General features: G+C 31.0%; 3 protein-coding genes across 9 annotated transcripts in view; all 3 read right to left on the bottom strand.

Annotated features, from left to right (window-relative positions):
- Window positions 1-5,669, bottom strand: part of LOC105834570 (rho guanine nucleotide exchange factor 11) — a 38,386-nt gene extending 32,717 nt beyond the window's left edge. For 3 of the 7 annotated variants that reach the window (XM_036288072.1, XM_036288074.1, XM_036288077.1), the window contains exons 1-2: window positions 5,048-5,669; window positions 349-564 (exon numbers count right to left, since the gene is read on the bottom strand). In XM_036288072.1, the coding sequence (XP_036143965.1) occupies window positions 349-520 (172 nt within the window). In that variant the 5' untranslated portion in view covers window positions 521-564; window positions 5,048-5,669. Of the gene's footprint in view, window positions 1-348; window positions 582-5,047 lie in introns of all 7 variants that reach the window. The other 4 variants (XM_036288075.1, XM_036288078.1, XM_036288073.1 and 1 more) reach the window with 3 other exon arrangements.
- A 1,753-nt stretch (window positions 5,670-7,422) lies between these two features.
- LOC105836263 (spermatogenesis-defective protein 39 homolog) lies at window positions 7,423-11,108 on the bottom strand. Its single transcript, XM_012680193.3, has 10 exons — window positions 10,581-11,108; window positions 10,322-10,508; window positions 9,730-9,874; window positions 9,445-9,653; window positions 9,228-9,364; window positions 9,120-9,147; window positions 8,908-9,052; window positions 8,320-8,561; window positions 7,744-7,920; window positions 7,423-7,656 (listed from the first exon to the last, which is right to left on the bottom strand). The coding sequence occupies exons 2-10, from the start codon at window positions 10,391-10,393 to the stop codon at window positions 7,531-7,533; spliced, it is 1,281 nt and encodes a 426-aa protein (XP_012535647.1). The 5' UTR covers window positions 10,394-10,508; window positions 10,581-11,108; the 3' UTR covers window positions 7,423-7,530.
- Window positions 11,109-11,866: 758 nt separating this feature from the next.
- Window positions 11,867-14,798, bottom strand: LOC105836256 (golgin-45). Its single transcript, XM_012680181.3, has 6 exons — window positions 14,577-14,798; window positions 13,475-14,019; window positions 12,764-12,963; window positions 12,435-12,563; window positions 12,124-12,349; window positions 11,867-12,048 (listed from the first exon to the last, which is right to left on the bottom strand). Exons 1-6 carry the CDS (start codon window positions 14,617-14,619, stop codon window positions 11,884-11,886), a joined length of 1,308 nt encoding a protein of 435 aa, XP_012535635.1. The 5' UTR covers window positions 14,620-14,798; the 3' UTR covers window positions 11,867-11,883.
- Between the last annotated feature and the right edge of the window lie 455 nt (window positions 14,799-15,253).

Raw genomic sequence — 15,253 nt, 5'->3', positions numbered from 1 at the left:
AAGGGAGGAGGGAAGAAAGGAAAAAAGAAAAAAAGAAAAAATAACGGCAAAAATCGATTTTCAAAAAAAAAATTTTTTTTTAAGTTTTTAAACTCTAAAAGTCACCATTGTGTAAATAAAAATATGATTTTTTTTACACAATATAATTTTAATTACTCTGCATACAAAGATATTTAAAGTAGAGTTATCACAAAATCAATAGTTTTTACGAGATATTTTACATTTTAAAAATTAAATGTCAGTGTGTGTATTGTCTCTCAAGAGAAATGCTTTCATGATTTGAAAAGAATCCTGCAGTCTCCTGAGAGATGCAAATCATCAATACAAACGTAAAAATTTTATGCGAACCTTCCTTAACGGATTGAACGTAGACCGGATTGTCGCCAGAGACTTTCATTCCAAATCCAGCGTCGTCCTTGTATACGACCAGAGTGGCGATGGGTGCTGGCTCAATGGCTCCACCACTGATGGCGCCCGCACCAGCCCCAACGCTGCGTCGTAGCGCTGCCGTTCCATTCATCCCTCCTTCGAGCTCCACCCCGCCTCACCTCTGTTGCTACCGACCTGCCATAATACTCCCTCTTGTGATACAAGACATTTCAAATCTCTCTTCTGCATATTTGATCATGTAGAATTAATTCCAAACAAAATTCTTAATAAGATTACATGCAGATTTTCATACCAAACATTCCTAATAAAAAAATACTTCTCATTAGTCTTATATTTTAAAAAAATGTTTACATTTAAATTTAAAGATTTCTGAAAAAATAAATTACATTTCTTCAGATTTTATAAATTGTTTTAGAAATTATTAAAAAAACGATTTTGGAGAATATTTTATCTGTATAATTTTATATAATTTTAGAAAAATGTAAATTTTTTGGCACTTTTGAAAATTTCCAATTCATGATATTTCCAATTTCAATTCAAATTTTAAAAAATCTGAAACATTTTCTAAAAAGTTCTAATCAAAAAAATTTTTTTTATGTTAAATTTATATAAAAATTTTGTAAAATTATATGAAGAATTCTAAAAAAAATTTTTACCAAAGACATGATTAAATTAAAAATAAAAATGTAATAAAATTCTCAAAAAAATTTTAATTTTATTTTTTTCATGCAATATATTACTATAAAAATATATTCCTGTATGAGTTTATTATGAATGAGAATGAGTGAATGAATGAATGAACGCAAAATACTACTATTATATTTCACGATAAATGAACGAGTGAAAAAGAGTTTAGTTTAAAAAAGAAATTATAAAAATATTATATAAATATTACACAGTTCTTTTACGTATTAAAGATTTTGTATAAATACTTATACATATATTATGAAGTAGTAAACGCATCGTCTCTTGTAAGCAGATAAAGTGGGTTAAGCTGAAAAAAGTCCTTTACAGTTCTGTCAATTTCTCAATAATTAATTAGAAATAGATTAATAAAGAACTGCGAATTATCATGCATTTGCGTGATTTGAAACAGTGATGAGAAGCAGTGTTTACAATTACTAGGAACATGATAAGGTATTTGAAAGAACTTTATAAATAACGCTGTTCCACTGACATGCATAGTCACAATTTATTTATTGACTAATAAATTTAAAATTTATTAACTTATCACTAATTTACAAAACTTAATTAACTTATCACTAATTTACGAAAAATTTTGAAATTATTGACATTATTGAAAAATTCGTCAATTAGTGAAGGACTTTTTTTATTCTGTTTAAATCGCTCTATCTGCTCACGAGAGATGTGTATTTAGTATCAGAAAGTTGTTAGAAATATACTTTATTCGATAATTAGTAGTATCTACACTCGATTAATCGAGTTCTTGTTAGTAAAAAAGATTAAGAAAATTTTTTTCAAATTATTATTCAAATTAAATAGTTAAATTCCTTTTAATAATATTTCAGATTAAGGGGATCCTGGAGTGACAGAGTTACCGACATTTTTTTGCGAATTAAGATTTTCAAAATGGAATAACAAAATGCAAAATCCTTTTACACGATTAAAGTACGCACAAAAATAAAGGAGGCGACATACAATTTTCTGTTAAGTTAAAAAAAATTGTTATTTATTAGTCACTTAATGACAATATTTGCTTTATATAAAAAATCTACAGTTTATATGTATAAAATGATTCCGTTGCCCCCTAGAAAAAATTTTCAAGAACAATATCGTGCAATTAGAAATAAGATTAGAAGCCTTAAAAAAAAGATTCGCATTCTGCAAATCGGAAACTGAGAAAACGAAAATTTAAGTTATACATATACGTGTAAAAAGTCGATAAGTAGAGCAATATGAGAAAAATTTTTTTCGTTCTCAATATGAAATTTAATTCACAGATTGATATTAATATGTGTACTTTAATTTTGGAAAAGAATTTCTAAATCTTTACAAGAAATACATATGAAATCTCATTAATGATGTGCATGAATCACTCTACATTATTGACCTAGTTCAAATTTCAAAGGCATCCAGGATCCCCTTAGGGTGCGTTCAGATTCCTCACCCGAGTGCCCTCAGGTGTCGTTTTATCGTTGTTTAACATTATAAATAACAAGGATAAAATGATATCTGGAAACACTCGGGTGGGGAATCTGGACGCAGCCTATAGGGGATGCTAAACTGCTCGTCAAACTTAATCGAGGTCGATAATGTAGCCATTTGTGCACGTCATTAACAAAATTTTGTATGTATTTCTTTTATAGATTTCGAATTTTTTCCAGAATTAAAGTTTATGTATTAATATCAGCTTATGAATTGAATTTCATACCAAAAATTTAAAAAAATTTTTCAGATTGTTCTTTTGAGACACGAAATGTTTATCAATGCGTATCTTTTTTATTAAGACGCCTACGCTCAATTTGAAAGCATATTGTTCCTTAATGTTCACTCGTGTGTGAATCTGACTTGATTTATACGTACAAGGTACACAACTTTTATATCAAATACATTTTGTTACGAGTTCACGCCAGACGCTGACAATTAAAAAAATTTTTTTTTATTTTTCGTATAAAATCGTTACGCCCGCACATTGTTATCGTCTATACTTTAATTGTGGAGAAGGATCTTTAATTCTGTAAATGCAATAAAAAGTTGGACATTGGAACAAATTGTACAATTCTGTCGACTTTAGGATTCCCTTAAGAGGGACTAGATAGATTTAAAATTTTGAAAATCAAATTTTCAAAAAGAAAATGACAGTCTATACTTCAAGGATAAAAAGATACGAAAAAATATGCATCCTGAGATTGTGGCAACAAACTGTGTTGAATTTACAAGTCATTTTTAACATCTTTTTTATATTGTTGGCTATTTTATATCTAGAAAACATTTAAATAAGTGCAAAAAAAATTCAAAAGTTTAGATTAATTACAGCCTTCCCAATCCTCTAACTTGACACAATTTTTGCCTGTTCAAAACCATCTAGTCCCCTTAATAACATTAATAATATTTCAGGCAAAACACTTTCAATAATTATTATTTTTTATTTTACTTAATTAAAATATGCATATAAGGCCTATAATAGAAATACTATACAGACTAAATGATACATAGGCTGGGTTCGCGGAGACGCTATTAGCGCTAAAAGTCTCATTCTATCCTTGTTGCTCAGTACATATCGAAGAAAGATAGAGCACGCTCACAGCGCTAAAAATGTGCTCTCCGAACCCAACCATAAAGACATACATACATGCATATATACATATGTGTTATAGTAAAACACATAAAATTCAATAACTATATATTACACACGCATACAACACTAAGTGAATGCAGTATTTTCACATAGTAAAACATTTAATATTCTTTGATATTTTGAAATTATGTTGGAGTAAGTGCAAGTTGCTAATAAAATTCTCTTGTGTCAATTGTCTTGTCAATTATCTTGTCTCTTAACACTTTTGTTGGTGAAATTAGTATATGTATGCTAACTTACTGGGATATGTATTTAATTACTAATTTTATGCTTCTACTGTAATATATGCATTTAATATTGACAAAAAATTGACTATTAACAGAAATATAACAAGTCAATATTGCTAGATAAGATAAATTGTTTTTGTCAAAGAAACAATTTTATGACCATTTAATTTGTCAATTAATCTTGCTTTTGTGCATTTTTCCTATGCATCTAAACTTTTTACCAAAATGCAATAAACAACTACATAAACCTCTTGCTTAACAACCTAAAATTCAAATAAAAATCTTTTAAACAATGACATTTATGTCATAATTATTATTTATATTTATTATTAAACAATTTTGACACTTGCATCGTCTAAAAATAATTAAAAAAATAATTTTGTCAGAAATAGATAGAATTTAAATTTAAAAGTATAAAGTTTTCAAAATTTTCTCAAGTATCAATAGTCTCGTAAAAATCCATTGTTTTCAAAGGTAAAAAAGAAATCCTTCAAAATTTCCAGATTTTCCCAGTAGTAAACCCTTACTGTCGTCAAATCAGTGAAAATGTCATATTGAGATGTGACATGTGTTATTCCTTCTTCATTAAATATACACAAGCTTAAAAATAAATTCAAAAAGAAAAAAGTTCCTGGAGCATATGTTTGATGAAAACATTAATTTGGATTACATGGAAGATGCTCCAATATATTTAATACAATTCATAATTATAAAATAAGCAATAAACATCTCTTCACAGAGTATAGAAGCAATATTTAAAGTTTCAAAAGTAAAAACACCAAGAGCAAAAAAGAAGTGTGCACAAATTCAAATCTCTCAATCAAATGAGACAGGGCGAGATCAGTGTTGTCAGTTTATATATTTATACTATATTTAAAAAAAATATATATATATATGTTTTGTTTTCATATTCCAAAAATATTTTAATCTGTCCATAAAAATTCTCCTAAACTTTTGACACTCTGAAAAAAATTCCCTTGATAATAACAAAACTCGAGGGAAAATTCCCCAACTTGATAACGCCATATGAGAATGAAGCACGGCTGATCACTAAAAATATGTGAGGCAAAGTTTGGAAACAAAATGAACATGTACAGTGTAATGCAATTACCTTTCATTTAATCTTTACGTGATGGCAGCGAGTATAGGTAAATGGGGAAGCTCCTACTAGACGAGATGAGCTGAACGAGATGGAACGGGACGAAACGAGGCGGGGCAAAACAAGATGAAACGAGACGAGACGAGATGAGAGACGAGACGGAACAGAACGGAGCGGAACGGGATAAGACGAAACAAAACGAGACGAGACAAGACAAGAAAGAACGAAAAGATCGTCTATGAAGGAACTAGGATGCGTGGATGCGCGCGCGATATCGCTTCGGCAAGGTAGCGCGTCGCATGGGAATGTTATATCGCGGGCTTGTCACACAACAAAAAGACACTCGATGAACATGGCTGGTGACGGGTTTCTATTTCACTTCTCGCGCACAGCATCCCGTAAACCCGCGAGGGACACTCTTCAAATGCGGGGCACTTCGGGACAACGAGGAATACTGGACTCGTCAGGCACTGATTATGGAACACACGGCACATGAACGCAAAGGCTACGCAAACGCATCGAGCGTAGCTTTTTTTTACGAAATGCGCATCAAATCATAGAAAAATTCGCTACTAACAAATGGCAGCCATATTGGTACAAGCGACGTATGGGTCATTGATGCAGCGAAATATAGTAGGTCAAACTACTGTTGCTCTTTCGATACCAAAACGAACGATGTAAAGATGCCTTTTCACGCTGACGATTGACGCTCATTTTCAGGGCAGCGATCATGTAACTTTTTCCTTAGGACGGAAACGTGAAAAGTTTCATGTAACTATCTATCTCTTTCTATTGTGTTGAATAGAAAGAGACAGTAACTTGAAACTTTTCACTTTTCCGCTCTAGGAGAAAAATTACATGATCGATACCCAGCGTCAAAAGACATCACGTGACTAAAAATGACGAATGGGTATTTTTATTTTTAGTCACGTGATGTCTTTTGACGCTGAAAATGAGCGTCAAGCGTCAGCGCGTGAAAAAGCACCTTAAGGCACCTTAGAGGTTTGTTTTTTATTCCTGCACTGATGCACTAGTGCAATAACTTAGAATGAGAAAAAATATATTTGTCTTATGCCCGATTTCTTCACTTTCCGATAAAGTTATCCGGAGAATAAATTTCAAGTTTAACCAGAGAGAAACCTGAGAGCGGCCACCGCGGCCTTTTTCGTGCGACCGATATTTGACTAGCATCAGCGCCAAACGTGGATGTAAAGTCTGTTTTACATTAATCGCAAGCAGCTAGTTGCGACTTGCGACATCCAATAGGCGCTTAGTTTCTAGTTAAAGCTCGACATTTATTGGGTGTTGCAAATTACAACTGGCGACTGCAATTAATGTAGAACGGGCTTTACATCCACGTTTGGCGCTGATGCTAGTCAATGCTAGTCAAATATTGGTCGCACGAAAAAAGCTACGGTGGCCGCTCTCAGGTTCCTCTCTGGTTTAACCAATCACGTACATAGATCTGATAGTTTATCTCCAGGGTATCAATCATGTAATTTTTCCCCTAGAGCGGAAACGTGAAAAATGAAAAGTTTCAAGTTACTGTCTCTTTTTACTCAACACAATAGAAAGAAATAGTTACATGAAACTTTTTACTTTTCACGTTTCCGTCTTAAGAAAAAAGTTACATGATTGCTGCCCTGGATAATTTTAATCGGTTACACGACATTTTCCCGAAAACTAGATGAGAAAATGTTGGTACTAACAAATTCTCTAGGCAATATAATTTCAATTTCCGCAGGTTAGTAACACTGTGACTGGTCACATACGCACACATTCGTCAAAACGACTCTGCACACACGGATTTACTACTTCACAGTGTTACTAACCTGCGGAAATTGAAATTGTATTGCCTAGAGAATTTGTTAGTACCAACATTTTCTTATCTAGTTTTCGGGAAAATGTCGTGTAACCTTTTAATCGCAAGGTAATTGGACATGAAGAAATCGGGTATTAGCTCGGATCTACAATAGTGTAGTAAGCCTTATGCCATAAGAAATTGACCAATTATAATCAAATATAAAAAGAATAATCGAATATAATTGGTTAATTTTCTTATGGCAAAAGGCTTACTACACTTATTGTAGATTCGGGCTTAGGGAGCGTTCCCACCGAGCGCGTTACGCGTCGCGACGTCCTTCGCGTCCAATTAAAACGTCCTATTTTAAAAACTCTGTGCGGGGGTCCTTAAGCTTTAAGCCGTAAAAAATTGACCAATCACAATTGAGTATTCTTATAAAAATCTACTGCAATTGGTCAGTTTTTTATGGCTTAAAGCTTAAATTTTTATTGTAGACTAAAGGTTAAGCAGGTCTTTATTTCTATCATAAAAAACAAACAAACATTTACTATTTCATAAGATATGAAATTTTAAAGTTATAATCTGATGTAAAATTCTTTTAAATATATTTTTCATAGTTAAAAATAGGATAATATATTAAATGTAATTCAAGTATATGTCGTTTTTTACAATTATAAATGCAATTATAAGCTTAACTCTTCCACTTGATGTGTGGTAAACGCAAAGCGCTTTCAGCATAAAAGTATTCTTCCGATTGAGGCTGTAATTTCGCTTTGTAATCTATTAACACTGTACGATCTCCTTGTTGCACAAATATCTAGAAATGTATAAATATAATTGTACATTATCATTATTTCTACAGCTGTAATATACCCCATTATTATAAAATTATCTGTCTACGTACGTCGATTACTATTGTATGGCAAGACAGTTTTTTTGCCAATTCTAATCGTTTCTCTAGATTATCAATAAATTTCAGATACTTTTCAAGAACAACATGTGGCGCATTATATTTGTACAATATTTTCAAAACATCTTCTATGTACAAATGCGTTTGTAATTTTGTATTGCCAAGTATTCCCTAAAACATAATTTTTGTTATATAAATCATAATCTTAATGAAATAAGTAAAAATAGATCCCCGTAATAAGAATTTTTCTTAAAATTCTTCACGCAATTTCTCAAAATTTCTATTTAAATATTGGAATCTCTCTCAATTTCGATATCATTTTTAACTTTTTTTAGAAAATTTCTTCTATTTTTTATGCAAATTGGAATATTTTTTAGAAGGGCTAAAAAACTTTATAGAGTTTTTATATGTAAATTCTATAATATTTTAAGATGTTACAATGTATAATTTTCAAGAAAAGCATATAAAATCTGACAGTTTTTCTTAGAAATCTTTATAAATGTAAAAACTTTTAAAAATATAAGACATTATAATTATTTTCATCAAGACTTGAAAGATAAAGTATGTTACCTTTGTTAAGAGTAAACGATCGATATCGTCCCATCCACCACAAGCAGCTTTAACATGTAAAGCAACCTTCTGATACAGTCTAGGAGAAATGTCATGATCTTGAGAGAATGTTATGGGTGATATCGTGACAAAATCGTTTGGCGTATTACAATGGTACTTGCACGCATAACGCAGAGATTCCAAAATAGAAGAATTCAATGGCAACTCATCATTTCTTTTCTGCTTGATCGCCATTTGCCACTCTAACAATTTACAATATAAATAGTATAATTTTTTTTCATAAAAACTAGTTTGTTAATTATCCAGAAAAATAAAATTAAGGAAAAATATCGTTTCTTTCTTAAAAATTGTTTTCCATAAAGTGCAGGTTTGTTAAAAAAAAAAGTGCAACAATAACAGTGACTTTATTGCTCAATTGTTTGTTAGAACTTTTAAATGTGATAGATATTTTAAAATCATTGACATAGAGGACAATAAAGTGAACATTATCTTAAAAAAAAGAAAAACTGTTTCTTTCTCGAAATTTCCGAGAATTTTTTTTGAGTTTCAAAAACACTAATAATGATAAAAAAGAGATTATAAACATACCCAATAACTTAATATAAGATTCTAAAAATGTAGTTTCCCTGCAATCAGGTAGTATAGTGAAAAGTGCCTTATGACAGTTGTCAAGTTTTTGCAATAGCCTATTTGGATCATTTGTATTTTTTACAATAATATGCAGATTCTTCATCTGTAATCAACCATAGCAAAAGAAATGTTGCAATTTAACTCGCAGTGACATCTGCAGTAACACTTACAGCAGCAATTGAAGAGTGGCCCAGCATTCTGTAAGATATCAAGCATGAGAGAAATATTAACTACTCTAATAATAAATTGTATATTACACATAAAACGTAATTACATACGTCAAAATATCAGTTATTTCATTTGTCTGCAGCCTTATAAACAGATAATGTATATACACATTTACCACATCTGGCCTCTCTGTCAATAATCTCTGTACCAATGATCGTTTTAAAGTTTTTGTAAGAAATAAAATTATCTGCAACAGTAATTCAATGTCAACAATAACTGTAATTTTTATCAAATGATAATTAATATATAGACATTTAAAGTTTATACTATCAAAATAGCATTTCCGTCTCCATTTGAGATAGCAACGTCTAACAGGGCAGTTTTACTAGCAAGAGACTTATATCCTTCTAATGAATATGGCTGACCAAGCAATATCTGTCGCAAGGTAATATTTGGCTGAACAACAGCTGTTTCAGAATGTTTAATCTGTGTTATTGAACATTCTTTCTCAGATGATTTATTATCCGCATTTAAAACTGCAACATTTTACATTAGAAATGTTATTATTAATATTATAAAAATTTACGAGATATATCCATATCCTTAGCATACTGCGTGTAAGTGTCTTTTCAGATATAATTGATAGCAGAGGTTTCGTGGTTTGAAGATCATTAGTAGAATAAAGACTATTTTCAAAGCTCGATGTATTAAAAATTCCAGTCCACAGTTTCTCCGTGTCACTCTTCAATTGATCCACCTGTAATTTAATTTAATTCTTAAATACTTGATAATTTAATTCTTAAATACTTGTTGTCTATTTTAATAGAATTTGCTATTCCTAAAAAAATTTCCTTAAATTTTTGTTAAAATATAATTTTCTAGGATTAGTATAAATTAAAAAATTCGTGTATAATTTTACATTTAAAAATTTCTTAAATTTTTTAAATACAAATTGAAACGTCTTTTATAAGCCAGTACACTTTCAAGAAACAATTTCTATAGCTCTTTCAGTAAATTCTTTATGTATGTGGTTTGTAAAATATTTCAAAGATTTCTTATTCTAATTTCCAAGAAAATGTGTAAAATTTGAACAAGTTTAAGTTTTTTCTGAAATTTTTATAAATTTCAAATATCAAAAATTCGTAAAATATTATAAGAATGTTTTTCACCACGTTTTACAATACAGTTTATTACTCATCATAACCTCGCTTTCGAAACAGAATGATCGCTTCTCGCTGCTGTACCAGAAGTCATCCTCGTCTTTCACGGCATTCATTTCATAGATTTCAAAATATCTACTTGATTACGAGACTAGATCTCTTCACTAACTTAAACCTTAAGTGACAAATACATAGCTGAAGTGAAATATTCTTCCGACGTTCCTCATGACGCTAATAAAATGCGAATTAATTATTTCCAATATTCAATGTTTCCATTTAAACAGTCACATATGTTAGACTAACCTGAACTGAAGTATGTTCAGAAATTATTGCTGCTTTCCATTTACATCAAAATTCAAATAATTCTCACTTGTGACGTCGTAACTTAGTTAAATGCACGTTCCTTTTGCATTCTGTTGCACTCACAAGTGAGATTCAACTGAGTTTTTTTCTACAATCTGAGCAATTTCTAGACCGTGTGCTTTACTGAGTCTCGCATACTCACCTTAGAAGTGAGGTTATATATTGAGATAATTTTGTCATTAAAATAAGCGTGAGCACTTGCATATTTCTTTAAATCACTGAGTAATGACGTCATTATCTGAGTATAAAATACTCACATTAGAGCAATCACACAATGCCAGGCAACAGTGGGCAACAGGCAATAGGACTCGGGTAAATATGTTTGTCTTTATTTATTTAAGAAAAGAAATGACTGTTGCCTATCGTAAGAATCGAATAAATAGTACTTTGGGCCGGTTGTTCCAACTTCTTGGTAAACTTATCTACCAGATAAGCATGTGTCTATCTTCATTTTTTTTCTTAAATAAATAAAGACAAACATATATTTACCTGATAGGTAAGTTTACCAAGAAGTTGGAACAACTGATCCTTTGTCTCGTAATGGATGGAAATCCAAAGGGTGAAGAAGGCCTGGGTGAAGAAGAAAAGAAATGAAGAGATAGACACATGCTTACCTGATAGATAAGTTTACCAAGAAGTTGGAACAACTGGCTCTGAGTGGCACATAAAAAACTTGACTAGAAGAAATTAAGATTTTGTTATTTTGTTATTTTGTGTGTGCATATATGCATCCACAAAAAACCGTTATGTACATACATGCGTTGACATGATTAATGCAGGGAAATGCTGATGCAACGCTTGTAATATTTACATTGTAGTGATGCATGATAAAAACAATGTTTATTTAATTGATAAACTAAAATAAAGGGAAGAAAAAATGACAAACTATCATTATTTTAAATAATGTAATTTATACAAGGTATATATGCAAGTGTTTACAGATGTATAAAATAAACTAAAAAAGAAAGTAATGAAATAATTGTACAAGATTCGAGAAGAATGCCTACTGATCTTTATAAGCTACGAAGAGTAAATTGATTTAAAAAATTATGTAAAATTTAACGTTAGCTACATATGTAGATATAATCATTAATTGTTTCATCAAAGATATAGCTGTACATTTCAAAACTAGATTTTTTTTTAATTTTGTGTGTGTGTGTGTGTGTGTGAAGAGAAAGGGGGGGGGAGAAGGGAGAGTATAAAAATATATATATGGAAAATATATAAGTAAACGTTTTTATCTTCATATCTGTTTAATCTCGCCGCTACAATGTGGGCAACATGTCATATTGTTGACATCACATTGTGGAAGAAACATCTGTCCACCGACCGCGACCGCCGCTCCCATAACTGCAGTACAGGCAACATCTTCTCTTCCAGTCATGGGCAATTTCTGATTCATTAGCAACTGCAATTTAAACAATGAGTTATGTTAAAATATTACATCTCTCGCATAAGAAATTTAAATATTAAACAGTTCTACTTTTTCCGCATTGGTCTCTGCGAGCGTTTTCATATCTAAACCGATTACGTTCAGCTCTTTTTGTAATTCTGAATCCGGAATACCACTCAGAAGACTGACTCTTAGAATTTCTGCAAGTTGATAACATCCCTGTGTAAGATCAACAATATTGGTACTAGCTAATTCGTGTTTCTTGCGGGTTGTTGTTCCTATAGAATCGAATTTCTCCCGTAGGATCGTGAGCATTCTAGACAGGTATAAAAAGATTATTTATCATATTAAATTATATAAATTATATAAAATGTAATGCATAATACGCTTGCAAAATATACCTGTACGTTTTGAGCGATATATCCCGAATAATATTATGTTCTTCCAACAGTCGTTTTATAATTTCCTGCAGTTCTGTTGTTCTCTGGCATAGCGCAGCTTTCCATCTTGCCAAATCCTCCACCATTAAGCTATAATTATAATTTTATTTTACCGACAAATCAAAGTATCTAATATTATTACCGCTGTGTCTTTTCCTAATTAAGTTAATAAAAATGTAAAATTTTTTAGTCAAATAACAATATAAAATATAATTAATTTATAGATGAGACAAACCAAGAGAAAAAGTTGTAAAAAAATTCCGAGCATCTCGAAAACGATTGACAATTACCTACTAGCTAGAAATTTACTTCTCCAAACTTCGCATTGGCCTGCTAGCCATTCTGTTTGTTCCTGATGTGTAGACAAATGTTGAGCTGAATTTAAGAGAGCTCTTGCAAGTTGCAATTTGTCTTCGGTTAACAGATGAACTCTTGTTTCTAAATCTTCTCCCACAGCAGCAACCAATAAATTTTTTAATTCTCCATTGACCTGTGTACATGTACATATATCCAACATAAGTTAAACATTACCATACATTTTGTATGTGATTACATAGTATTTCATTAGATTACATAAAAAATCCCTGTTTTGCATTTACACTTTGCAGTTTGCATTTTGAACTTTTTTCATGTCTACACATTTCATAATTGGGTTATGTAATACAATTCATGCCTTTATCTATTTCTGAGACATACGAGTATGTCATTTCCATAAAAAAAATTATCACAAGTCAAGAAATTCATCATTTAGGATTTTTTTAACTTTGACTACAGATTTATAAATAGAAATCAGAAATAAGAAACTTTTACATATGAAATTTTAATTATGTAATATATAAAATTAAATTTTTTATGTTTAATAATCACCACATTAAACGTATCATTGTGACTTGTGAAATTTGTTAGAATTAGTAGTCGCAAAAACTTCTAGATATTAAGATTCGATAAAACATATTAAACAAGATTTGTTGTCACAAAGGCCTAACATATAATTGTTTTACCTGTGCTTGAAATTTCAACTGAGTTTCAAGCTGATTGTTTTCTTCTTTCAACTTGCGAATCTCAGCCTCATATATTCTTTTTTCATTGTTCCACTCAACTTCTGAGGTTTTCTCTTTACTTTCTTTCATACAATCCTTCAATCTCACGGTGTTGTCTTCAATCTTCATCGTGGAAATTTGCGCAACTGTGGCATTCAAGCTAGATTTATTCTTAGGTAATTTTTTGTTCTTTTTTTCGAGCGGCACTATTGGATTTACAGCTGCTTTATAAGGCTCGTATGGTACAAATTTTGGTTCTTTTGATTTTAAGGAGTGTAAAATATGCTTCTCTTGCTTTGTATTACTAATATTTTTTGGCACCAGGTTTACTATTGTACCAATAGGAGTGACCGGAGCTGTCGACCCTAATTGCTTTAAATTTGTAGGATGATAAATAAGAGTGTCTCCCAGACGACTTCGACTCTGCTTAATTTCAGTCTTGTCTGCTGTTGCATTTTCCATGCCATCTCCTTGCGTTCGCTCGACACAACCCATTATGTGGACATCTTAAAAGAGATAAGTATATTTAACATAATAATTAATATTTATTGGAAATTTATTATGCAGATATGTGAATAAGATAAAGAAAAGAAAAAAATACTATTTTTTTATCGAAACATTTTGATACTTAATATTATTTTAATATATCAATTTCTAAATACATTTTTTAGTTCTACAAACTGTACCAATACAGATTGTTAGAAACAAAATCGTAAACTAAAGCTGGAGATATTAATTAAATTATTCGTCAATGTTAATAATGACCTTACAATCATCTGTAACAAAAAATACTTTAAAAAAATTTTGCGAAAATATTACCAAGGTAAAAAAATCCAAATTTTGCCAAGATTAAATAACTATTGAGATATAAAAATTGCATCTATATGTTGCTGTAAAATGTTAACAAAAAAAAATTTTTATTATTGTTAAACAATGTTCTTCTCATTATGAGTCATGATGGTTTACAAAGTGCAATGTGCAATATGAGAAAAATATAGAGTCTCTGATGGTCTCTGAGAGAGAAGCTCTTTAGAGAAGAGACATAAGAGAGTCAGAAACTAACCTGGTTGACAATGAACACTGTGTCTCTTAAGATTTGTATTCATGTTTGGCAGTGTAAACAGTTATTGCAGATAATTCTGTAATTTGTAATACATCGTGTGATCAATATTTACATTTTACGCAAATAATAGAATATAAATTGGTTTTCATGTCAATGATAACTAAATATCACTAAATATGTTGAAAAAAAGGAGATTAATATGTCGCACAACTGTCACTGACTGTCATACGACATGTAAAGCATGTAAAGCCCGGTCTACAATGAGTCGTTGGCATAGACCTAGTTTACACCAAGCACTTGGTACGCATATCAAATAGTAAATAACTAGTGAATGTGTTTAATCATTGGCTGATCAGCTTAAATTCACTACTTGATACGCGTACCAAGTGCTCGGTGTAAACTAGGGCTGCGTTCCGTTTCAACGCATGATGCGCATAATGCATTGTTCATCCTTGTTTAACGTTTGACAAACAACAAGGATGAACGATACATCATGTGTATCATGCGTGAAACGGAACGTACCCTAGAGCATTTGATACGCGTATCAAATAGTAAATAACTAGTGAATGTGTTTAATCATTGGCTGATCAGCTTAAATTCACTACTTGATACGCGTATCAAATGCACGATGTAAACTAGGCCATTTATAAATGTCTATGGTCGTTGGTCGTTGGTCG

The sequence above is a fragment of the Monomorium pharaonis genome, chromosome 6, assembly GCF_013373865.1.
Source record: "Monomorium pharaonis isolate MP-MQ-018 chromosome 6, ASM1337386v2, whole genome shotgun sequence".
Taxonomy (NCBI): Eukaryota; Metazoa; Arthropoda; class Insecta; order Hymenoptera; family Formicidae; genus Monomorium; species Monomorium pharaonis.
This window is presented reverse-complemented; position numbering and strand designations above follow the sequence as displayed.